Source organism: Leptodactylus fuscus, chromosome 4 (genome assembly GCF_031893055.1).
Source record: "Leptodactylus fuscus isolate aLepFus1 chromosome 4, aLepFus1.hap2, whole genome shotgun sequence".
NCBI lineage: Eukaryota > Metazoa > Chordata > Amphibia > Anura > Leptodactylidae > Leptodactylus > Leptodactylus fuscus.
In genome coordinates, this window is record NC_134268.1 from 4,766,322 (window position 1) to 4,792,489 (window position 26,168).

The 26,168-nt window shown below is 48.3% G+C and overlaps 1 protein-coding gene across 1 annotated transcript; it reads right to left on the reverse strand.

Moving 5' to 3' along the window:
* Positions 1-6,432: 6,432 nt before the first annotated feature.
* On the reverse strand, positions 6,433-23,456 carry LOC142200016 (alanine aminotransferase 2). The gene is made up of 10 exons (XM_075270011.1): positions 23,355-23,456; positions 23,157-23,265; positions 11,360-11,493; positions 10,525-10,768; positions 8,525-8,604; positions 8,272-8,408; positions 8,016-8,190; positions 7,754-7,909; positions 7,412-7,524; positions 6,433-7,315 (listed from the first exon to the last, which is right to left on the reverse strand). Exons 1-10 carry the CDS (start codon positions 23,385-23,387, stop codon positions 7,225-7,227), a joined length of 1,272 nt encoding a protein of 423 aa, XP_075126112.1. The 5' UTR covers positions 23,388-23,456; the 3' UTR covers positions 6,433-7,224.
* Between the last annotated feature and the right edge of the window lie 2,712 nt (positions 23,457-26,168).

Here is a 26,168-nt window from a genome sequence, read left to right on the forward strand (position 1 = left end):
GCAGGACATGGAGGGATATACAGGCGGTGTATGGTATATAGCAGTACATTTACCACAGATGTTACACCTGTAGTCTGGATACAAGATGAGATACGGCAGGACATGGAGGGATATACAGGCTCTGTATGGTATATAGCAGTACATTTACCACAGATGTTACACCTGTAGTCTGGGTACAAGATGAGATACGGCAGGACATGGAGGTATATACAGGCTGTGTATGGTATATAGCAGTACATTTACCACAGATGTTACACCTGTAGTCTGGATACAAGATGAGATACGGCAGGACATGGAGGTATATACAGGCTGTGTAGGGTATATAGCAGTACATTTACCACAGATGTTACACCTGTAGCCTGGATACAAGATGAGATACGGCAGGACATGGAGGTATATACAGGCTCTGTATGGTATATCGCAGTACATTTACCACAGATGTTACACCTGTAGTCTGGATACAAGATGAGATACAGCAGGACATGGAGGTATATACAGGCTGTGTATGGTATATAGCAGTACATTTACCACAGATGTTACACCTGTAGCCTGGATACAAGATGAGATACAGCAGGACATGGAGGTATATACAGGTCTGTATGGTATATAGCAGTACATTTACCACAGATGTTACACCTGTAGTCTGTATACAAGATGAGATACGGCAGGACATGGAGGTATATACAGGCTGTGTAGGGTATATAGCAGTACATTTACCACAGATGTTACACCTGTAGCCTGGATACAAGATGAGATACGGCAGGACATGGAGGTATATACAGGCTCTGTATGGTATATAGCAGTACATTTACCACAGATGTTACACCTGTAGTCTGGATACAAGATGAGATACAGCAGGACATGGAGGTATATACAGGCTGTGTATGGTATATAGCAGTACATTTACCACAGATGTTACACCTGTAGCCTGGATACAAGATGAGATACGGCAGGACATGGAGGTATATACAGGCTGTGTATGGTATATAGCAGTACATTTACCACAGATGTTACACCTGTAGTCTGGATACAAGATGAGATACAGCAGGACATGGAGGTATATACAGGTCTGTATGGTATATAGCAGTACATTTACCACAGATGTTACACCTGTAGTCTGGATACAAGATGAGATACGGCAGGACATGGAGGTATATACAGGCGGTGTATGGTATATAGCAGTACATTTACCACATATGTTACACCTGTAGTCTGGATACAAGATGAGATACAGCAGGACATGGAGGTATATACAGGCTCTGTATGGTATATAGCAGTACATTTACCGCAGATGTTACACCTGTAGTCTGGATACAAGATGAGATACGGCAGGACATGGAGGTATATACAGGCGGTGTATGGTATATAGCAGTACATTTACCGCAGATGTTACACCTGTAGTCTGTATACAAGATGAGATACGGCAGGACATGGAGGTATATACAGGCTGTGTATGGTATATAGCAGTACATTTACCACAGATGTTACACCTGTAGTCTGGATACAAGATGAGATACGGCAGGACATGGAGGTATATACAGGCTCTGTATGGTATATAGCAGTACATTTACCGCAGATGTTACACCTGTAGTCTGGATACAAGATGAGATACGGCAGGACATGGAGGTATATACAGGCTGTGTATGGTATATAGCAGTACATTTACCACAGATGTTACACCTGTAGCCTGGATACAAGATGAGATACGGCAGGACATGGAGGTATATACAGGCTGTGTAGGGTATATAGCAGTACATTTACCACAGATGTTACACCTGTAGCCTGGATACAAGATGAGATACGGCAGGACATGGAGGTATATACAGGCTCTGTATGGTATATAGCAGTACATTTACCACAGATGTTACACCTGTAGCCTGGATACAAGATGAGATACAGCAGGACATGGAGGTATATACAGGCTCTGTATGGTATATAGCAGTACATTTACCACAGATGTTACACCTGTAGTCTGGATACAAGATGAGATACGGCAGGACATGGAGGTATATACAGGCGGTGTATGGTATATAGCAGTACATTTACCACAGATGTTACACCTGTAGTCTGGATACAAGATGAGATACGGCAGGACATGGAGGGATATACAGGCTCTGTATGGTATATAGCAGTACATTTACCGCAGATGTTACACCTGTAGTCTGGATACAAGATGAGATACGGCAGGACATGGAGGTATATACAGGCTGTGTATGGTATATAGCAGTACATTTACCACAGATGTTACACCTGTAGTCTGGATACAAGATGAGATACGGCAGGACATGGAGGTATATACAGGCGGTGTATGGTATATAGCAGTACATTTACCGCAGATGTTATACCTGTAGTCTGGATACAAGATGAGATACGGCAGGACATGGAGGTATATACAGGCTGTGTATGGTATATAGCAGTACATTTACCACAGATGTTACACCTGTAGTCTGGATACAAGATGAGATACGGCAGGACATGGAGGTATATACAGGCGGTGTATGGTATATAGCAGTACATTTACCGCAGATGTTATACCTGTAGTCTGGATACAAGATGAGATACGGCAGGACATGGAGGTATATACAGGCTGTGTATGGTATATAGCAGTACATTTACCGCAGATGTTACACCTGTAGTCTGGATACAAGATGAGATACGGCAGGACATGGCGGTATATACAGGTCTGTATGGTATATAGCAGTACATTTACCACAGATGTTACACCTGTAGTCTGGATACAAGATGAGATACGGCAGGACATGGAGGTATATACAGGCGGTGTATGGTATATAGCAGTACATTTACCACAGATGTTACACCGGTAGTCTGGATACAAGATGAGATACGGCAGGACATGGAGGGATATACAGGCTGTGTATGGTATATAGCAGTACATTTACCACAGATGTTACACCTGTAGTCTGGATACAAGATGAGATACGGCAGGACATGGCGGTATATACAGGTCTGTATGGTATATAGCAGTACATTTACCACAGATGTTACACCTGTAGTCTGGATACAAGATGAGATACGGCAGGACATGGAGGTATATACAGGCTGTGTATGGTATATAGCAGTATATTTACCACAGATGTTACACCTGTAGTCTGGATACAAGATGAGATACGGCAGGACATGGAGGTATATACAGGCTGTGTATGGTATATAGCAGTACATTTACCACAGATGTTACACCTGTAGTCTGGATACAAGATGAGATACGGCAGGACATGGAGGTATATACAGGCGGTGTATGGTATATAGCAGTACATTTACCACAGATGTTACACCGGTAGTCTGGATACAAGATGAGATACGGCAGGACATGGAGGGATATACAGGCTGTGTATGGTATATAGCAGTACATTTACCACAGATGTTACACCTGTAGTCTGGATACAAGATGAGATACGGCAGGACATGGAGGTATATACAGGCTCTGTATGGTATATAGCAGTACATTTACCACAGATGTTACACCTGTAGTCTGGATACAAGATGAGATACGGCAGGACATGGAGGTATATACAGGCTGTGTATGGTATATAGCAGTACATTTACCACAGATGTTACACCTGTAGTCTGGATACAAGATGAGATACGGGAGGACATGGAGGTATATACAGGCTGTGTATGGTATATAGCAGTACATTTACCACAGATGTTACACCTGTAGTCTGGATACAAGATGAGATACAGCAGGACATGGAGGTATATACAGGCTGTGTATGGTATATAGGAGTACATTTACCACAGATGTTACACCTGTAGTCTGGATACAAGATGAGATACGGCAGGACATGGCGGTATATACAGGTCTGTATGGTATATAGCAGTACATTTACCACAGATGTTACACCTGTAGTCTGGATACAAGATGAGATACGGCAGGACATGGAGGTATATACAGGCGGTGTATGGTATATAGCAGTACATTTACCACAGATGTTACACCGGTAGTCTGGATACAAGATGAGATACGGCAGGACATGGAGGGATATACAGGCTGTGTATGGTATATAGCAGTATATTTACCACAGATGTTACACCTGTAGTCTGGATACAAGATGAGATACGGCAGGACATGGAGGTATATACAGGCTGTGTATGGTATATAGCAGTACATTTACCACAGATGTTACACCTGTAGTCTGGATACAAGATGAGATACGGCAGGACATGGAGGTATATACAGGTCTGTATGGTATATAGCAGTACATTTACCACAGATGTTACACCTGTAGTCTGGATACAAGATGAGATACGGCAGGACATGGAGGTATATACAGGTCTGTATGGTATATAGCAGTACATTTACCACAGATGTTACACCTGTAGTCTGGGTACAAGATGAGATACGGCAGGACATGGAGGTATATACAGGTCTGTATGGTATATAGCAGTACATTTACCACAGATGTTACACCTGTAGTCTGTATACAAGATGAGATACGGCAGGACATGGAGGTATATACAGGCTGTGTATGGTATATAGCAGTACATTTACCACAGATGTTACACCTGTAGTCTAGATACAAGATGAGATACGGCAGGACATGGAGGTATATACAGGTCTGTATGGTATATAGCAGTACATTTACCACAGATGTTACACCTGTAGTCTGGATACAAGATGAGATACGGCAGGACATGGAGGTATATACAGGCTGTGTATGGTATATAGCAGTATATTTACCACAGATGTTACACCTGTAGTCTGGATACAAGATGAGATACGGCAGGACATGGAGGTATATACAGGCTGTGTATGGTATATAGCAGTACATTTACCACAGATGTTACACCTGTAGTCTGGATACAAGATGAGATACGGCAGGACATGGAGGTATATACAGGCGGTGTATGGTATATAGCAGTACATTTACCACAGATGTTACACCGGTAGTCTGGATACAAGATGAGATACGGCAGGACATGGAGGGATATACAGGCTCTGTATGGTATATAGCAGTACATTTACCACAGATGTTACACCTGTAGTCTGGATACAAGATGAGATACGGCAGGACATGGAGGTATATACAGGCTCTGTATGGTATATAGCAGTACATTTACCACAGATGTTACACCTGTAGTCTGGATACAAGATGAGATACAGCAGGACATGGAGGTATATACAGGCTCTGTATGGTATATAGCAGTACATTTACCACAGATGTTACACCTGTAGTCTGGATACAAGATGAGATACGGCAGATCATGGAGGTATATACAGGCTGTGTATGGTATATAGCAGTACATTTACCACAGATGTTATACCTGTAGTCTGGATACAAGATGGGATACGGCAGGACATGGAGGTATATACAGGCTGTGTATGGTATATAGGAGTAGCAGTAGATTGTCTGCTGCTCCTCTCAGGGTCTTCCATTGTTGTAGGCCCGTCCCTAGTAGTCGGGCCCATGTATTCAGCTACTTTTATTATTGCGCCCTTTGTGGTCTTTTTCTGCCTTGGGTTTCGTTTATGAAGCATTTGCGCCCTCTTTCCACGTCTCACCTCTTATGTGTTCTGCCGGGCGCGTGGCCTATACGGAAATCCTTTTCACGCCATTTTTATGATTTGCAGCTTTTCGAAAAGGCGCAAAAAAGAGACTAAAATACCCCCAGGACACGCTGAGAACCGACTGCGTTATAAAGGGGCAAAGGACACGTGGGGGGAGACTAACTAATGTGCACAACACGTAGAAAGGAGCCGATATCATAACCAGCTGAAAAAAATAGGGCTAAAAAAGGGGCAGATGATAAGTAACCCCCAGTCATCTCCCCCCAAGAGGCACACTACCCAAAAGTAGCCTTTCAGATGCTTTTTGTAGCTCTTTTCCGCCATCTTGTGGTGATCTCCAGTATCTCATCAGACAACACCTCACTGGGGTTCTTTGGTGAATGAGATTACACACACTGCGGGATATTGGGATGTCACAGGGGGAACTTCTAATGTAAAATGAGACAACCCTCCAACCCACCTCCTGGCACCGCAGACACCCCGACGGCTGGCCAGGAGGAGAAGTCACATCCCAACCCTAAAGGATAAATATGGCAACTTTCATTTCCTTTGTTCACATGAGATGTGTTATGGGGGTATGTTGGGGGTCAGGGCTGCAGTTCGGTCCTGGACACGTCATTGTCATGCAGGCAGGGGCTTCATAGCCTCATGTTCACACTATACAGTGGGTAAATCTGCATTGTGTTGAACGTGAGCACAGCCCCATGCGACCCCTGCCCTCGCTCCCCGACCCGTCAGTCTGGACCTACACATAACATAGCAGCGGTCCGTGGCGGTAATGACCTCTTGTTGTTTAGCATGGCCTCCTTTTCTAGGGTATGGGGTCCAGACACGGTGTCTGTGCATTTTGAAGAATATTTTGGGATCTCATGAGATCCAGAAGTGACCAACGAGAATGCCAGACATCGGTTGCTTCGTCTTTATTGGTTGATCTCAGACAGTCACACATTTTTAGCCCTTGTCCACATCAGCAGCAAATCATTGTATAAAAAATTACCAGCAGGGGGCGCACCCATCACCCCAAAATAAACCCTCTGCCACCTCCCAGGACTAATAGGGCGCCGACACTGGCCGCAGGAGGACCATCAGGTTCATTCGTTTTGCATAGCAGCGTCATCCAGTGATTTCTGTATATTGTGCAGGGAAATTGTGGGGGAGGGGCCACAGAAGGGGGTGGAGCCCTTTGTCTAATCAAGGCTCTGCAGGTTCGGCACTAGATGGCAGATATTGGGGGCACAACGCTTCTGGAGAAGACCAGGCATGAAGATACAAGGGCTCCTTGACATCTCCTCACGTGAAGCATTTCATAGGCACAAGTTAACCGTGTGAATTAAGGCGAATAGCGAGATGTCACATGGAGTAGGGGGCGCTATCGGCAGGGTATCATCAGCTGGGGGCCCATGACCGGGATATGCTAAAATGGTTAAAAGATCTATAAAATATGATGAACTTCTCCAAAACCAAAATGTGGGGAAGTTCCAGGGACCAAAACCTAAGAGGGATGAGATAAAAGTGCTGGGGTGGTCCGGGCAGCCGCGCTCACCCGGACGGATTTGGCACGTGTAATACTGACAAGTGACAAGGTGCAGAGACAAGATCTACAAGAATTAAGACTCCATCTACGGCTTCCTCTGTAAGTCCTCATCATAGTCCATTCCAACATGGCGGCTCTAGAGTGGAGGGGACTGCGCCGTCATCTAGGAATACTCCTGGACAAACTTCTGATGGAAATCCTTCAGCCGCTCCAAGAGACTCTTCAGCTTGTCAGTGGGTGGGAGGATGGTCATCCTGAGGAGACAAGAAGAAGTGAGGATTGTCCTCAAAGCAAGAGGAGAAGAAGAGCACGAGGCAAGCGACGGCTACTGGTACAAGGTTCTGGCCTACCTGAAGTGGTGGGTTCCTTCTCGTTGGCCAAACCCGCTTCCTGGTACAACACAGATACCAGTCTCTTCCAATAACTTCATACAGAAGAACATGTCCGGGGCCTGACCTTCAGCCTGAGAAGAAGAGGACGAGAAGTGTGAAACATCTGGAACACAAAGATCTGGACTCCACCACCAAGAAGGAGGACATCTCCATGAAGCTGGAGTCACATAGGTCTCATCCCAGTCCCCTATCAGAGCATAGAATTGACTCCTGGACTCCATCATGTGATGAGACCATGTTACAATCCAAGAGGACATTACGTGGGGTGGTCTCTTGACTCCTGTCTCCTCTGGACATTACCTGGGCCAGTTTGACCGCTCGCTCTGGAATCTCGATCCTTGGAAAGGAATACATTGCTCCCTGGACAGGATTACACTGGATCCCGGGGGCTTGATTTAGGATTTCCTCAGTGAGCCGCGCCTTCTCGGCCAGATTGCCAAGCACCGTTTGTTTTTCCTGGAAATTAAGAATGATTTGGATTGATGGCGCGCACGGTCACTCATCGTTATACCACCGCCACTCGTCTAGCGCTCTACACACCGAGCACTTCCAATGGTCTTACCGCCATAAACTGCTTGTAGGACGGCTCTCCAGGTTGAGGAGGGTTCACGACCACATCCAGAAGTGCCTGCCCTGGAACAGGAGGGCACAGGCGCACAGACACCAGCTTGGTCAACTGCTGCTTCACAGCTGGGTCCATATTGACCACCTCCATGTAGCCACCCCGGAAACCGCACCTGGGGAAAACATAAGCTCTTTATTGGGGACCTCCACCGAATGGACTCCCAGCAGATCTGTACGGCCTGGACAATACTCACTCGCCCATGAACCCCTTGGAGGTGGAGTGAAATGAAGCCAATTCCACCACATCGGAGTACTTGGGGCCCATCTCAAAGAGAACCTTCTTGAAGGAATGGAAGGCGCAGCCTTTGGCGTAGACATTGTCCTGATAGACCTGTAGAGGAGCGGTGTCAGCGAGAGCCACAATACAAGGGGCAAAAATGGGCAAGATGGGGGCATAGAACAAGTCTTCTGCAGTTTGTGGGGGGGGGGGGGCACGGGACTACTGACCTCATCAGCCATCAGAAAGAGGTTCTCTTCAGCAGCGAAGCGGATCACGTCCTCAATGCACTTCCTACTCTGCACCTGACCTGAGGGGCAAGGGAAGGAACTCTGTCATGTCTGACGTCTACCAGAGATATGGGGAGCAGACCCCAGACCATCCATTACCAAGGGCTTCATCATATATACCAGAGACATGGGGTGCAGACCCCAGACCCCCCATTACCAGGGGCTTCATCATATATACCAGAGACATGGGGAGCAGACCCCAGACCATCCATCACAGGGGCTTCATCATATCTACCAGAGACATGGGGTGCAGACCCCAGACCCCCCATTACCAGGGGCTTCATCATATCTACCAGAGACATGGGGTGCATACCCCCCCCCCATTACAGGGGCTTCATCATATCTACCAGAGACATGGGGAGCAGACCCCAGACCATCCATCACAGGGGCTTCATCATATCTACCAGAGACATGGGGTGCAGACCCCAGACCCCCCATTACCAGGGGCTTCATCATATCTACCAGAGACATGGGGTGCATACCCCCCCCCCATTACAGGGGCTTCATCATATCTACCAGAGACATGGGGTGCAGACCCCAGACCCCCCATTACCAGGGGATTCATCATATCTACCAGAGACATGGGGTGCAGACCCCAGACCCCCCATTACCAGGGGCTTCATCATATCTACCAGAGACATGGGGTGCAGACCCCAGACCCCCCATTACCAGGGGTTTCATCATATCTACCAGAGACGTGGGGTGCAGACCCCAGACCCCCCATTACCAGGGGTTTCATCATATCTACCAGAGACGTGGGGTGCAGACCCCAGACCCCCCATTACAGGGGCTTCATCATATATACCAGAGACATGGGGTGCAGACCCCAGACCCCCCATTACCAGGGGCTTCATCATATCTACCAGAGACATGGGGAGCAGACCCCAGACCCCCCATTACCAGGGGTTTCATCATATCTACCAGAGACATGGGGTGCAGACCCCAGACCCCCCATTACAGGGGCTTCATCATATCTACCAGAGACATGGGGTGCAGACCCCAGACCCCCCATTACCAGGGGCTTCATTATATCTATCCGAGACATGGGGTGCAGACCCCAGACCCCCCATTACCAGGGGCTTCATCATATCTACCAGAGACATGGGGTGCAGACCCCAGACCCCCCATTACCAGGGGCTTCATCATATCTACCAGAGACATGGGGTGCGGACCCCAGACCCCCCATTACCAGGGGCTTCATCATATCTACCAGAGACATGGGGTGCAGACCCCAGACCCCCCATTACAGGGGCTTCATCATATCTACCAGAGACATGGGGTGCAGACCCCAGACCCCCCATTACCAGGGGTTTCATCATATCTACCAGAGACATGGGGTGCAGACCCCAGACCCCCCATTACAGGGGCTTCATCATATCTACCAGAGACATGGGGTGCAGACCCCAGACCCCCCATTACCAGGGGCTTCATTATATCTATCCGAGACATGGGGTGCAGACCCCAGACCCCCCATTACCAGGGGCTTCATCATATCTACCAGAGACATGGGGTGCAGACCCCAGACCCCCCATTACCAGGGGCTTCATCATATCTACCAGAGACATGGGGTGCGGACCCCAGACCCCCCATTACCAGGGGCTTCATCATATCTACCAGAGACATGGGGTGCAGACCCCAGACCCCCCATTACAGGGGCTTCATCATATCTACCAGAGACATGGGGTGCGGACCCCAGACCCCCCATTACCAGGGGTTTCATCATATCTACCAGAGACATGGGGTGCGGACCCCAGACCAACCATTACCAAGGGCTTCATCATATCTACCAGAGACATGGGGTGCAGACCCCAGACCCCCCATTACAGGGGATTCATCATATCTACCAGAGACATGGGGTGCAGACCCCAGACCCCCCATTACAGGGGATTCATCATATCTACCAGAGACCCTGTGTGTGGCCCCTCATCTTGGTGGGTTACCTGTTGGGTTGCCCGGGTTGATGATGCACAGGACCTTGGGGTTGCAGTGTTTCCGCGCCTCCTCTAGCGCCCTCCGCAGCTCCTTGATGTTCAGCGCCCAGCAGTTTTCCTCATCCAGGTAATAATTCACCTGCACCGCACCGAGTTCTGCAAGGGCCGCGGAGTACAGCGGGTACTGGGGGATGGGGATGAGGACGCCGGTCCGAGAGCTTCCCTGACCAGACACCAAGAGCTTCAGCATAGTCTGGAGGAGAGGACACAGCAAGGGTTAACATCACCAATCATCACCATCCATGTGGATGAGGTGGGACCCCCAGCAGATCCCCCGATAACCCCCCAGAGATGACCACGCTGCTGACAAGATCCGCACAGATTTATATTTTGGATTTTTTAGAGGAAAGAATTAAAGAAATTTTAGAGAAAAGTTAAAAAATGATGAGCCAAAATAAATGGGGGAGGGGGAGATGAAGAAATGGCAGAGGAGGTGGAATGTGCAGCCTGCGGGCAGGGGGTGGTGGCAGCCGGTGCCAGGACAAGGACAATGCCGGAGATCAGACATCTGGGACAGAACATCCCGAGAGGAGATAAAGGAGCCATTGACACGGTGACCAATGCAGAGACCTCGTCATCATCATCATCATCAGGCCTCTCCATAGCCATCACATGACACACGGATCATACATGACACTGGCATGCAGAGGGATAGAAACAACAATCACCACAAGGCTCAGCCATCCCTCCAATCGCCCACACAAGAAGCTGAATAAATGTGGAGGATCCCTTTACGTCCGGTGAGGTCCCAGTGGGGCAGAGTGGGGGCAGGGCAGACTCTTACCACAATGGAGTCACTGGCACCGGTGGACAGGTAAATGTTGTCAGGGCTGGAGGGAATCCCACCATCTCTCCGCTCTATGTACTTGGACACGTCCTGCCGGATGACCTCGATACCGGGACTGGCGCTGTAAGAACCTGCCACGAAGAGAAGGAAGCGGTGAAGACCTCGCCACCAGTGTATGACCCCGACACCACCTATGACATGTCATTGTCATACCAGACCCCACCACCAGTGTATGACCCCGACACCACCCATAACATGTCATTGTCATACCAGACCCCACCACCAGTGTATGACCCCGACACCACCCATAACATGTCATTGTCATACCAGACCCCACCACCAGTGTATGACCCCAACACCACCTATGACATGTCATTGTCATACCAGACCCCCACCACCAGTGTATGACCCCGACACCACCCATAACATGTCATTGTCATACCAGACCCCACCACCAGTGTATGACCCCGACACCACCCATAACATGTCATTGTCATACCAGACCCCACCACCAGTGTATGACCCCGACACCACCTATAACATGTCATTGTCATACCAGACCCCACCACCAGTGTATGACCCCGACACCACCTATAACATGTCATTGTCATACCAGACCCCACCACCAGTGTATGACCCCGACACCACCTATAACATGTCATTGTCATACCAGACCCCACCACCAGTGTATGACCCCGACACCACCCATAACATGTCATTGTCATACCAGACCCCACCACCAGTGTATGACCCCGACACCACCTATAACATGTCATTGTCATACCAGACCCCACCACCCGTGTATGACCCCGACACTACCCATAATGTGTCAACATCATACCAGACCCCACCACCAGTGTATGACCGCGACACCACCTATAACATGTCATTGTCATACCAGACCCCACCACCAGTGTATGACCCCGACACCACCCATAACATGTCATTGTCATACCAGACCCCACCACCAGTTTATGACCCCGACACCACCCATAACATGTCATTGTCATACCAGACCCCACCACCAGTGTATGACCCCGACACCACCCATAACATGTCATTGTCATACCAGACCCCACCACCAGTGTATGACCCCGACACCACCCATAACATGTCATTGTCATACCAGACCCCACCACCAGTGTATGACCCCAACACCACCTATGACATGTCATTGTCATACCAGACCCCCACCACCAGTGTATGACCCCGACACCACCCATAACATGTCATTGTCATACCAGACCCCACCACCAGTGTATGACCCCGACACCACCCATAACATGTCATTGTCATACCAGACCCCACCACCAGTGTATGACCCCGACACCACCTATAACATGTCATTGTCATACCAGACCCCACCACCAGTGTATGACCCCGACACCACCTATAACATGTCATTGTCATACCAGACCCCACCACCAGTGTATGACCCCGACACCACCTATAACATGTCATTGTCATACCAGACCCCACCACCAGTGTATGACCCCGACACCACCCATAACATGTCATTGTCATACCAGACCCCACCACCAGTGTATGACCCCGACACCACCTATAACATGTCATTGTCATACCAGACCCCACCACCCGTGTATGACCCCGACACTACCCATAATGTGTCAACATCATACCAGACCCCACCACCAGTGTATGACCGCGACACCACCTATAACATGTCATTGTCATACCAGACCCCACCACCAGTGTATGACCCCGACACCACCCATAACATGTCATTGTCATACCAGACCCCACCACCAGTTTATGACCCCGACACCACCCATAACATGTCATTGTCATACCAGACCCCACCACCAGTGTATGACCCCGACACCACCCATAACATGTCATTGTCATACCAGACCCCACCACCAGTGTATGACCCCGACACCACCCATAAAATGTCATTGTCATACCAGACCCCACCACCAGTGTATGACCCCAACACCACCCATAACATGTCATTGTCATACCAGACCCCACCACCAGTGTATGACCCCGACACCACCCATAACATGTCATTGTCATACCAGACCCCACCACCAGTGTATGACCCCGACACCACCCATAACATGTCATTGTCATACCAGACCCCACCACCAGTGTATGACCCCGACACCACCCATAACATGTCATTGTCATACCAGACCCCACCACCAGTGTATGACCCCGACACCACCCATAACATGTCATTGTCATACCAGACCCCACCACCAGTGTATGACCCCGACACCACCCATAACATGTCAATGTCATACCAGACCCCACCACCAGTTTATGACCCCGACACCACCCATAACATGTCATTGTCATACCAGACCCCACCAGTGTATGACCCCGACACCACCCATAACATGTCATTGTCATACCAGACCCCACCACCAGTTTATGACCCCGACACCACCCATAACATGTCATTGTCATACCAGACCCCACCAGTGTATGACCCCGACACCACCCATAATATGTCATTGTCATACCAGACCCCACCACCAGTTTATGACCCCGACACCACCCATAACATGTCATTGTCATACCAGACCCCACCAGTGTATGACCCCGACACCACCCATAACATGTCATTGTCATACCAGACCCCACCACCAGTGTATGACCCCGACACTACCTATAACATGTCATTGTCATACCAGACCCCACCACCAGTGTATGACCCCGACACCACCTATAACATGTCATTGTCATACCAGACCTCCCCACCAGTGTATGACCCCTACACCACCCATAACATGTCATTGTCATACCAGACCCCACCACCAGTGTATGACCCCGACACTACCTATAACATGTCATTGTCATACCAGACCCCACCACCAGTGTATGACCCCGACACCACCTATAACATGTCATTGTCATACCAGACCCCACCACCAGTGCATGACCCCGACACCACCCATAACATGTCATTGTCATACCAGACCCCACCACCAGTGTATGACCCCGACACTACCTATAACATGTCATTGTCATACCAGACCCCACCACCAGTGTATGACCCCGACACCACCCATAACATGTCATCGTCATACCAGACCCCACCACCAGTGTATGACCCCGACACCACCCATAACATGTCAACATCATATCAGACCCCACCACCAGTGTATGACTCCGACACCACCCATAACATCTCATTGTCATACCAGACCCCACCACCAGTGTATGACCCCGACACCACCCATAACATGTCATTGTCATACCAGACCCCACCACCAGTGTATGACCCCAACACCACCTATAACATGTCATTGTCATACCAGAACTCCCCACCAGTGTATGACCCCAACACTACCTATAACATGTCATTGTCATACCAGACCCCACCACCAGTGTATGACCCCGACACTACCTATAACATGTCATTGTCATACCAGACCCCACCACCAGTGTATGACCCCGACACCACCCATAACATGTCAATGTCATACCAGACCCCACCACCAGTGTATGACCCCGACACTACCTATAACATGTCATTGTCATACCAGACCCCACCACCAGTGTATGACCCCGAAACCACCCATAACATGTCATTGTAATACCAGACCCCACCACCAGTGTATGACCCCGACACCACCCATAACATGTCAATGTCATACCAGACCCCACCACCAGTGTATGACCCCGACACTACCTATAACATGTCATTGTCATACCAGACCCCACCACCAGTGTATGACCCCGACACTACCTATAACATGTCATTGTCATACCAGACCCCACCACCAGTGTATGACCCCGACACCACCCATAACATGTCATTGTAATACCAGACCCCACCACCAGTGTATGACCCCGACACTACCTATAACATGTCATTGTCATACCAGAACTCCCCACCAGTGTATGACTCCGACACCACCCATAACATGTCATTGTCATACCAGACCCCACCACCAGTGTATGACCCCGACACCACCCATAACATGTCAATGTCATACCAGACCCCACCACCAGTGTATGACCCCGACACCACCCATAACATGTCATTGTCATACCAGACCCCACCACCAGTGTATGACCCCGACACCACCCATAACATGTCATTGTCATACCAGACCCCACCACCAGTGTATGACCCCGACACTACCTATAACATGTCATTGTCATACCAGACCCCACCACCAGTGTATGACCCCGACACTACCTATAACATGTCATTGTCATACCAGACCTCCCCACCAGTGTATGACCCCAACACCACCTATAACATGTCATTGTCATACCAGACCCCACCACCAGTGTATGACCCCGACACTACCTATAACATGTCATTGTCATACCAGACCCCACCACCAGTGTATGACCCCGACACCACCCATAACATGTCATTGTAATACCAGACCCCACCACCAGTGTATGACCCCGACACTACCTATAACATGTCATTGTCATACCAGAACTCCCCACCAGTGTATGACCCCGACACCACCCATAACATGTCATTGTCATACCAGACCCCACCACCAGTGTATGACCCCGACACCACCCATAACATGTCATTGTCATACCAGACCCCACCACCAGTGTATGACCCCCACACCACCCATAACATGTCAACATCATATCAGACCCCACCACCAGTGTATGACTCCGACACCACCCATAACATCTCATTGTCATACCAGACCCCACCACCAGTGTATGACCCCGACACCACCCATAACATGTCATTGTCATACCAGACCCCACCACCAGTGTATGACCCCAACACTACTTATAACATGTCATTGTCATACCAGACCCCACCACCAGTGTATGACCCCGACACTACCTATAACATGTCATTGTCATACCAGACCTCCCCACCAGTGTATGACCCCAACACCACCTATAACATGTCATTGTCATACCAGACCCCACCACCAGTGTATGACCCCGACACCACCCATAACATGTCATTGTAATACCAGACCCCACCACCAGTGTATGACCCCGACACCACCCATAACATGTCATTGTAATACCAGACCCCAACACCAGTGTATGACCCCGACACCACCCATAACATGTCAACATCATACCAGACCTCCCCACCAGTGTATGACCCCGACACCACCCATAAAATGTCATTGTCATATCAGACCCCACCAGTGTATGACCGCGACACTACCTATAACATGTCAACATCATACCAGACCCCACTACCAGTGTATGACCCCAACACCACCCATAACATGTCATTGTCATACCAGACCCCACCACCAGTGTATGACCCCGACACCACCCATAACATGTCAATGTCATACCAGACCCCACCACCAGTGTATGACCCCGACACCACCCATAACATGTCATTGTCATACCAGACCTCCCCACCAGTGTATGACCCCAACACCACCTATAACATGTCATTGTCATACCAGACCCCACCACCAGTGTATGACCCCGACACTACCTATAAAATGTCATTGTCATACCAGACCCCACCACCAGTGTATGACCCCGACACTACCTATAACATGTCATTGTCATACCAGACCCCACCACCAGTGTATGACCCCGACACTACCTATAAAATGTCATTGTCATACCAGACCCCACCACCAGTGTATGACCCCGACACCACCCATAACATGTCATTGTAATACCAGACCCCACCACCAGTGTATGACCCCGACACCACCCATAACATGTCATTGTCATACCAGACCCCACCACCAGTGTATGACCCCAACACCACCTATAACATGTCATTGTCATACCAGACCCCACCACCAGTGTATGACCCCGACACTACCTATAACATGTCATTGTCATACCAGACCCCAACACCAGTGTATGACCCCGACACCACCCATAACATGTCAACATCATACCAGACCTCCCCACCAGTGTATGACCCCGACACCACCCATAACATGTCATTGTCATACCAGACCCCACCACCAGTGTATGACCCTGACACTACCTATAAAATGTCATTGTCATACCAGACCCCACCACCAGTGTATGACCCCGACACTACCTATAACATGTCACTGTCATACCAGACCCCACCACCCGTGTATGACCCCGACACCACCCATAACATGTCATTGTCATACCAGACCCCACCACCAGTGTATGACCCCGACACTACCTATAACATGTCATTGTCATACCAGACCCCACCACCAGTGTATGACCCCGACACCACCCATAACATGTCATCGTCATACCAGACCCCACCACCAGTGTATGACCCCGACACCACCCATAACATGTCAACATCATATCAGACCCCACCACCAGTGTATGACCCCGACACCACCCATAACATCTCATTGTCATACCAGACCCCACCACCAGTGTATGACCCCGACACCACCCATAACATGTCATTGTCATACCAGACCCTACCACCAGTGTATGACCCCAACACCACCTATAACATGTCATTGTCATACCAGAACTCCCCACCAGTGTATGACCCCAACACTACCTATAACATGTCATTGTCATACCAGACCCCACCACCAGTGTATGACCCCGACACTACCTATAACATGTCATTGTCATACCAGACCCCACCACCAGTGTATGACCCCGACACCACCCATAACATGTCAATGTCATACCAGACCCCACCACCAGTGTATGACCCGACACTACCTATAACATGTCATTGTCATACCAGACCCCACCACCAGTGTATGACCCCTACACCACCCATAACATGTCATTGTAATACCAGACCCCACCACCAGTGTATGACCCCGACACCACCCATAACATGTCAATGTCATACCAGACCCCACCACCAGTGTATGACCCCGACACTACCTATAACATGTCATTGTCATACCAGACCCCACCACCAGTGTATGACCCCGACACTACCTATAACATGTCATTGTCATACCAGACCTCCCCACCAGTGTATGACCCCAACACCACCTATAACATGTCATTGTCATACCAGACCCCACCACCAGTGTATGACCCCGACACTACCTATAACATGTCATTGTCATACCAGACCCCACCACCAGTGTATGACCCTGACACCACCCATAACATGTCATTGTAATACCAGACCCCACCACTAGTGTATGACCCCGACACCACCCATAACATGTCATTGTAATACCAGACCCCACCACCAGTGTATGACCCCGACACCACCCATAACATGTCATTGTCATACCAGACCCCACCACCAGTGTATGACCCCGACACTACCTATAACATGTCATTGTCATACCAGACCTCCCCACCAGTGTATGACCCCAACACCACCTATAACATGTCATTGTCATACCAGACCTCCCCACCAGTGTATGACCCCGACACTACCTATAACATGTCATTGTCATACCAGACCCCACCACCAGTGTATGACCCCGACACCACCCATAACATGTCATTGTAATACCAGACCCCACCACCAGTGTATGACCCTGACACCACCCATAACATGTCATTGTCATACCAGAACTCCCCACCAGTGTATGACTCCGACACCACCCATAACATGTCATTGTCATACCAGACCCCACCACCAGTGTATGACCCCGACACCACCCATAACATGTCATTGTCATACCAGACCCCACCACCAGTGTATGACCCCGACACTACCTATAACATGTCATTGTCATACCAGACCTCCCCACCAGTGTATGACCCCAACACCACCTATAACATGTCATTGTCATACCAGACCTCCCCACCAGTGTATGACCCCGACACTACCTATAACATGTCATTGTCATACCAGACCCCACCACCAGTGTATGACCCCGACACCACCCATAACATGTCATTGTAATACCAGACCCCACCACCAGTGTATGACCCCGACACTACCTATAACATGTCATTGTCATACCAGACCCCACCACCAGTGTATGACCCCGACACCACCCATAACATGTCAACATCATACCAGACCTCCCCACCAGTGTATGACCCCGACACCACCCATAAAATGTCATTGTCATATCAGACCCCACCAGTGTATGACCGCGACACTACCTATAACATGTCAACATCATATCAGACCCCACTACCAGTGTATGACCCCAACACCACCCATAACATGTCATTGTCATACCATACCCCACCACCAGTGTATGACCCCGACACTACCTATAACATGTCATTGTCATACCAGACCCCACCACCAGTGTATGACCCCGACACCACCCATAACATGTCATTGTCATACCAGACCCCACCACCAGTGTATGACCCCGACACTACCTATAACATGTCATTGTCATACCAGACCCCACCACCAGTGTATGACCCCGACACCACCCATAACATGTCATTGTCATACCAGACCCCACCACCAGTGTATGACCCCGACACTACCTATAACATGTCATTGTCATACCAGACCCCACCACCAGTGTATGACCCCGACACCACCCATAACATGTCATTGTCATACCAGACCTCCCCACCAGTGTATGACCCTGTCACGGAGCGAAGGTATATGTCTTCCTCCGGAAGGTCTTTTGAATCAACACGGACGCAAGAGGTCGGGAGACAACAGCAATTTATTGTAATCCACAAAGTTAGTAGCCGGCGGCGGTCACATCAACCGTAATAACAATAAGTCCACAGAAGTCACAATCCAATGATAGCTTTGGTTCCTTGGTCCTGTAACTAAATCCTGGCTCTCTGCAGAGCTGTGCACAGGCCGGCTAACACATACTAACTCCAGCTACAACTATATACTAAACTGTTACACCTATATCTGTGGGTGGGAAGGGCTGAGTCACAGATCCTTCCCCCCTCACCTATACCAAGGAGAGCAGACTCCCTGTCTACTATGGACAATGCACCATCCAACATCTTCTTGGAGACACTGATCAGATTATCTCCACCCATTGTCCTCACTAGTTAGAGGGATTTGCATACAATGTGCTAACACACTAGACCCTAATCAGCCAACTACACATTGATGTATACAACAGGTTAGAGAATACATTCCACATGAAATATATATTACACATTGCCTATAGTATAGACTCTAACCATCCCGTGACAACCCCTCCCCCTCTCAAAACATGTGCATGACACAATTGGCCTACACAGGTAAATTGGGGAATGCACATCAGTCTCTATAGCTCATATGTCCTCCTGCCGGGATAACTCATCCGCGTTCTGGTGTTGGTTCCCTCGGCGGTACTGAATGGTAAAGTTGTAGAGTTGAAGGGCTGGCATCTGGCAGAAAATCCGGTGGATCCATGTTGGCTTCTCCCTGAGCTTGGCTGCGGGTCACTGCTCCCACAAAGTGGCACTGTAGATTTCCAACATCGTTGCCTAACAGAACATCGGCCGGCAGCCCGCTCATCACACCAATTGTGCATTGTTTTGGTCCATAACCATAGTCGAGTTCCACGGTAGCTTTAGGAATACGTTTCCGAGTACCTCCTGCCAACTCGATAGAAAGGCCAGGGCCCTCCTCTAGGGCCTCAGGTCGAACCACTCGGGGGTCCGCTACCGTTAGGAAAGCTCCCGAGTCCCGGAATCCAACAACTGTTCGGCCATCCAGTAGGACCTCCTGCAAGTGCTTCCTCTGAAGGTTTGCGGGATGTGTGGCGGAAGGCTGAATCCCATAGACCCCTGGAGGTGGAACAGATGGGTCATTCATGGAGTCATCTGGAAATGGGGCCAAACTTTCTGTCCTAGGGGTGGTTCCCAGGTAGTGAATAGGCCGGGATGCCACGGTGGCCCGTGCCCCCATGTTAACAGGGCAACTAGCTTGCAAATGTCCAGGCCGCCCGCACCCAAAACATCTGCGCTCTAGCATTCTTCCAGTAGGTCGTTGTCTAGGGACAGGGTTGTTCATAGCTGGAGGCCGATGGGCTGGGGCAGGGGTAGAGGGGGAATTGTAATCCTGAGGCCGGGCACGAAAGATGGGTTGCTGGCTGAAGGGTGTCTGGCGGACTGTGGTAGTTTTCCGCTCCTCTGCAAACAACCTCTTCCACTGCGGCTTGATGGTCAGGCCCTCATCTGCAAGGGAAGCAGCTTGCTCCACTGTGGCTGGGTTCCGTTCCAGCACCCACTCACGAATCTCAGCGGGGCACTGGGAAAAGAACTGTTCCTTAAGTATGACTTGGAGGATCTTATCGACTGTGACAGCCTCCTCTCCTTCTAGCCAGCGCTTGCATGCTTGCTTCAACTTGTGGGCGAACATGTGGAAGGAGCTTCCCCCATTGTAAGACAAAGAGCGGAACTGAACTCGGTAGGACTCTGGAGTGACTGCATAATACTTCTGCACCGCTCTTTTAATGGCCTCATAGTCCCGCTGATCACTAGGGTCCATGGCTCTGAGAGCTTCCGCAGCCCCATCTCGTAGGTGCCCCACCAGATACCGGACCCAATCCTTCTCTGGGACTTCCATCAGGTGGCACTGGTGTTCGAAGTCCTGAAAATATCCATCAACATCCCCAGCCGCTTCATCAAAGGTCTTGAAGTGTTTATGGGAGACATATGGTGGTTCTCTCACTGTTGGGCTGGGGGTCGACGTTTGATTATAATTCCTCATAGTTATCTCAGCCATTCGCCTTTCATGCGCCATTCTTTCCTTTTCATGCGCCATTCTCTGTTCCTCCTTCTCCGTTTCCTGAGCCCTCTGTAATGCTCTACTCCTTTGCTCTGCAGTTGCTCCTAGCCCCAGCACTGCCAATTCCTCCTCATACAAAACAACCCATCTGCTCTTTTGGGTCTGTACCTGCCACTCCCGTATCTCTACTGTCTCCTGGGGGCAGCCCTCCTTATGGTCGCTTTGCAGGGTCATCTCCTCCAGTGCCTCGATCAGTTGCTCTTTCGTTCTTCCCTGGTAACTCAGGTTTAGTTCCCGGGCCCTTACTTGTAGACTTGCCATAGTCCAGTTCCTGTATACTGAGGTTGTGGCTCCATTAATCGCTGGGCTGCTGTAGTCCATCTCGCTGTCCGCTGTTGATCCCACCGCTGCCAACCAGTTGTCACAGAGCTGAGGTATACGTCTTCCTCCGGAAGGTCTTTTGAATCAACACGGACGCAAGAGGTCGGGAGACAACAGCAATTTATTGTAATCCACAAAGTTAGTAGCCGGCGGCGGTCACATCAACCGTAATAACAATAAGTCCACAGAAGTCACAATCCAATGATAGCTTTGGCTCCTTGGTCCTGTAACTAAATCCTGGATCTCTGCAGAGCTGTGCACAGGCCGGCTAACTCATACTAACTCCTAGCTACAACTATATACTAAGACTGTTACACCTATATCTGTGGGGGGGAAGGGCTGAGTCACAGATCCTTCCCCCCTCACCTATACCAAGGAGAGCAGACTCCCTGTCTACTATGGACAATGCACCATCCAACATCTTCTTGGAGACACTGATCAGATTATCTCCACCCATTGTCCTCACTGGTCCTCACTAGTTAGAGGTATTTGCATACAATGTGCTAACACACTAGACCCTAATCAGCCAACTACACATTGATGTATATAACAGGTTAGAGAATACATTCCACATGAAATATATATTACACATTGCCTATAGTATAGACTCTAACCATCCCGTGACAGACCCCAACACCACCTATAACATGTCATTGTCATACCAGACCCCAACACCAGTGTATGACCCCGACACCACCCATAACATGTCAACATCATACCAGACCTCCCCACCAGTGTATGACCCCGACACCACCCATAACATGTCATTGTCATACCAGACCCCACCACCAGTGTATGACCCTGACACTACCTATAAAATGTCATTGTCATACCAGACCCCACCACCAGTGTATGACCCCATCAGGCGCCGCCTCTACTCACCAATGCTGTTGCCCCCACACGCCTGCAGGATCCGCACGGCCTTCTGCTTCACATCATCCGGAAACTTATTATCATTCAGGAGTTCGGGGTACAAGCAGATGGCGCTGACCTGCAGGACAAACACCCCGGGGTCACAATCAGAGGAATGACCCTGTAATGTCACCCCCCTAGTGGAGGCCATGTGTACTGCAGCCTCACCTGCCGGAGGTAAGTGATCGGCTTCTGGCCCATGGCGTGAGCGTCCCCGATGTTTGCTTTAATAACTTCTGTAAACGGCTTCTTCACACCCTGCAAGTAAGAGAGAGCCTATAATGCACAGTACTACTGCTCCTATACTGTATATATACACACTGCACAGTACTACTGCTCCTATACTGTATATATACACACTGCACAGTACTACTGCTCCTATACTGTATATATACACACTGCACAGTACTACTGCTCCTATACTGTATATATACACACTGCACAGTACTACTGCTCCTATACTGTATATATACACACTGCACAGTACTACTGCTCCTATACTGTATATATACACACTGCACAGTACTACTGCTCCTATACTGTATATATACACACTGCACAGTACTACTGCTCCTATACTGTATATATACACACTGCACAGTACTACTGCTCCTATACTGTATATATAGACACTGCACAGTACTACTGCTCCTATACTGTATATATACACACTGCACAGTACTACTGCTCCTATACTGTATATATACACACTGCACAGTACTACTGCTCCTATACTGTATATATAGACACTGCACAGTACTACTGCTCCTATACTGTATATATACACACTGCACAGTACTACTGCTCCTATACTGTATATATAGACACTGCACAATACTACTGCTCCTATACAGTATATATACACACTGCACAGTACTACTGCCCCTATACTGTATATATAGACACTGCACAGTACTACTGCTCCTATACTGTATATATACACACTGCACAGTACTACTGCCCCTATACTGTATATATACACACTGCACAGTACTACTGCTCTTATACTGTATATATACACACTGCACAGTACTACTGCCCCTATACTGTATATATAGACACTGCACAGTACTACTGCTCCTATACTGTATATATACACACTGCACAGTACTACTGCTCCTATACTGTATATATACACACTGCACAGTACTACTGCTCCTATACTGTATATATACACACTGCACAGTACTACTGCTCCTATACGTATATATACACACTGCACAGTACTACTGCTCTTATACTGTATATATACACACTGCACAGTACTACTGCTCCTATACTGTATATATACACACTGCACAGTACTACTGCTCCTATACTGTATATATATACACACTGCACAGTACTACTGCTCCTATACTGTATATATACACACTGCACAGTACTACTGCTCCTATACTGTATATATATACACACTGCACAGTACTACTGCTCCTATACTGTATATATAGACACTGCACAGTACTACTGCTCCTATACTGCATATATACACACTGCACAGTACTACTGCCCCTATACTGTATATATACACACTGCACAGTACTACTGCTCCTATACTGTATATATACACACTGCACAGTACTACTGCTCCTATACTGTATATATACACACTGCACAGTACTACTGCTCCTATACTGTATATATACACACACTGCACAGTACTACTGCTCCTATACTGTATATATAGACACTGCACAGTACTACTGCTCCTATACTGCATATATGGACAGTGCACAGTACTACTGCTCCTATACTGTATATATAGACACTGCACAGTACTACTGCTCCTATACTGTATATATAGACACTGCACAGTACTACTGCTCCTATACTGTATTTATAGACACTGCACAGTACTACTGCTCCTATACTGTATATACACACACTGCACAGTACTACTGCTCCTATACTGTATATATACACACTGCACAGTACTACTGCTCCTATACTGTATATATAGACACTGCACAGTACTACTGCTCCTATACTGTATATATACACACTGCACAGTACTACTGCTCCTATACTGTATATATACACAGTGCACAGTACTACTGCTCCTATACTGTATATATAGACACTGCACAGTACTACTGCTCCTATACTGTATATATACACACTGCACAGTACTACTGCTCCTATACTGTATATATACACACTGCACAGTACTACTGCTCTTATACTGTATATATGGACAGTGCACAGTACTACTGCTCCTATACTGTATATATAGACACTGCACAGTACTACTGCTCCTAAACTGCATATGTACACTGCACAGTACTACTGCTCCTATACTGTATATATACACACTGCACAGTACTACTGCTCCTATACTGTATATATACACACTGCACAGTACTACTGCTCCTATACTGTATATATACACACTGCACAGTACTACTGCTCCTATACTGTATATATACACACTGCACAGTACTACTGCTCCTATACTGTATATATAGACACTGCACAGTACTACTGCTCCTTTACTGTATATGTGGACAGTGCACAGTACTACTGCTCCTATACTGTATATATACACACTGCACAGTACTACTGCTCCTATACTGTATATATACACACTGCACAGTACTACTGCCCCTATACTGTATATATACACACTGCACAGTACTACTGCTCCTATACTGTATATATACACACTGCACAGTACTACTTCTCCTATACTGTATATATACACACTGCACAGTACTACTGCTCCTATACTGTATATATACACACTGCACAGTACTACTGCTCCTATAATGTATATATAGACACTGCACAGTACTACTGCTCCTATACTGTATATATACACACTGCACAGTACTACTGCTCCTATACTGTATATATATACACACTGCACAGTACTACTGCCCCTATACTGTATATATACACCCTGCACAGTACTACTGCTCCTATACTGTATATATAGACACTGCACAGTACTACTGCTCCTATACTGTATATATACACACTGCA

Bases quoted from the DNA above. Each gene is read 5' to 3' on its own strand.
- LOC142200016 (XM_075270011.1), bottom strand. From the start codon at position 23,387: ATGGGCCAGAAGCCGATCACTTACCTCCGGCAG. The intron at 7,525-7,753 runs GTAATGTCCAGA...TCTTCTTCTCAG, and splicing joins GAGCGGTCAAACTGGCCCAG to GCTGAAGGTCAGGCCCCGGA. The intron at 7,316-7,411 runs GTAGGCCAGAAC...TTGTCTCCTCAG, and splicing joins GAAGGAACCCACCACTTCAG to GATGACCATCCTCCCACCCA.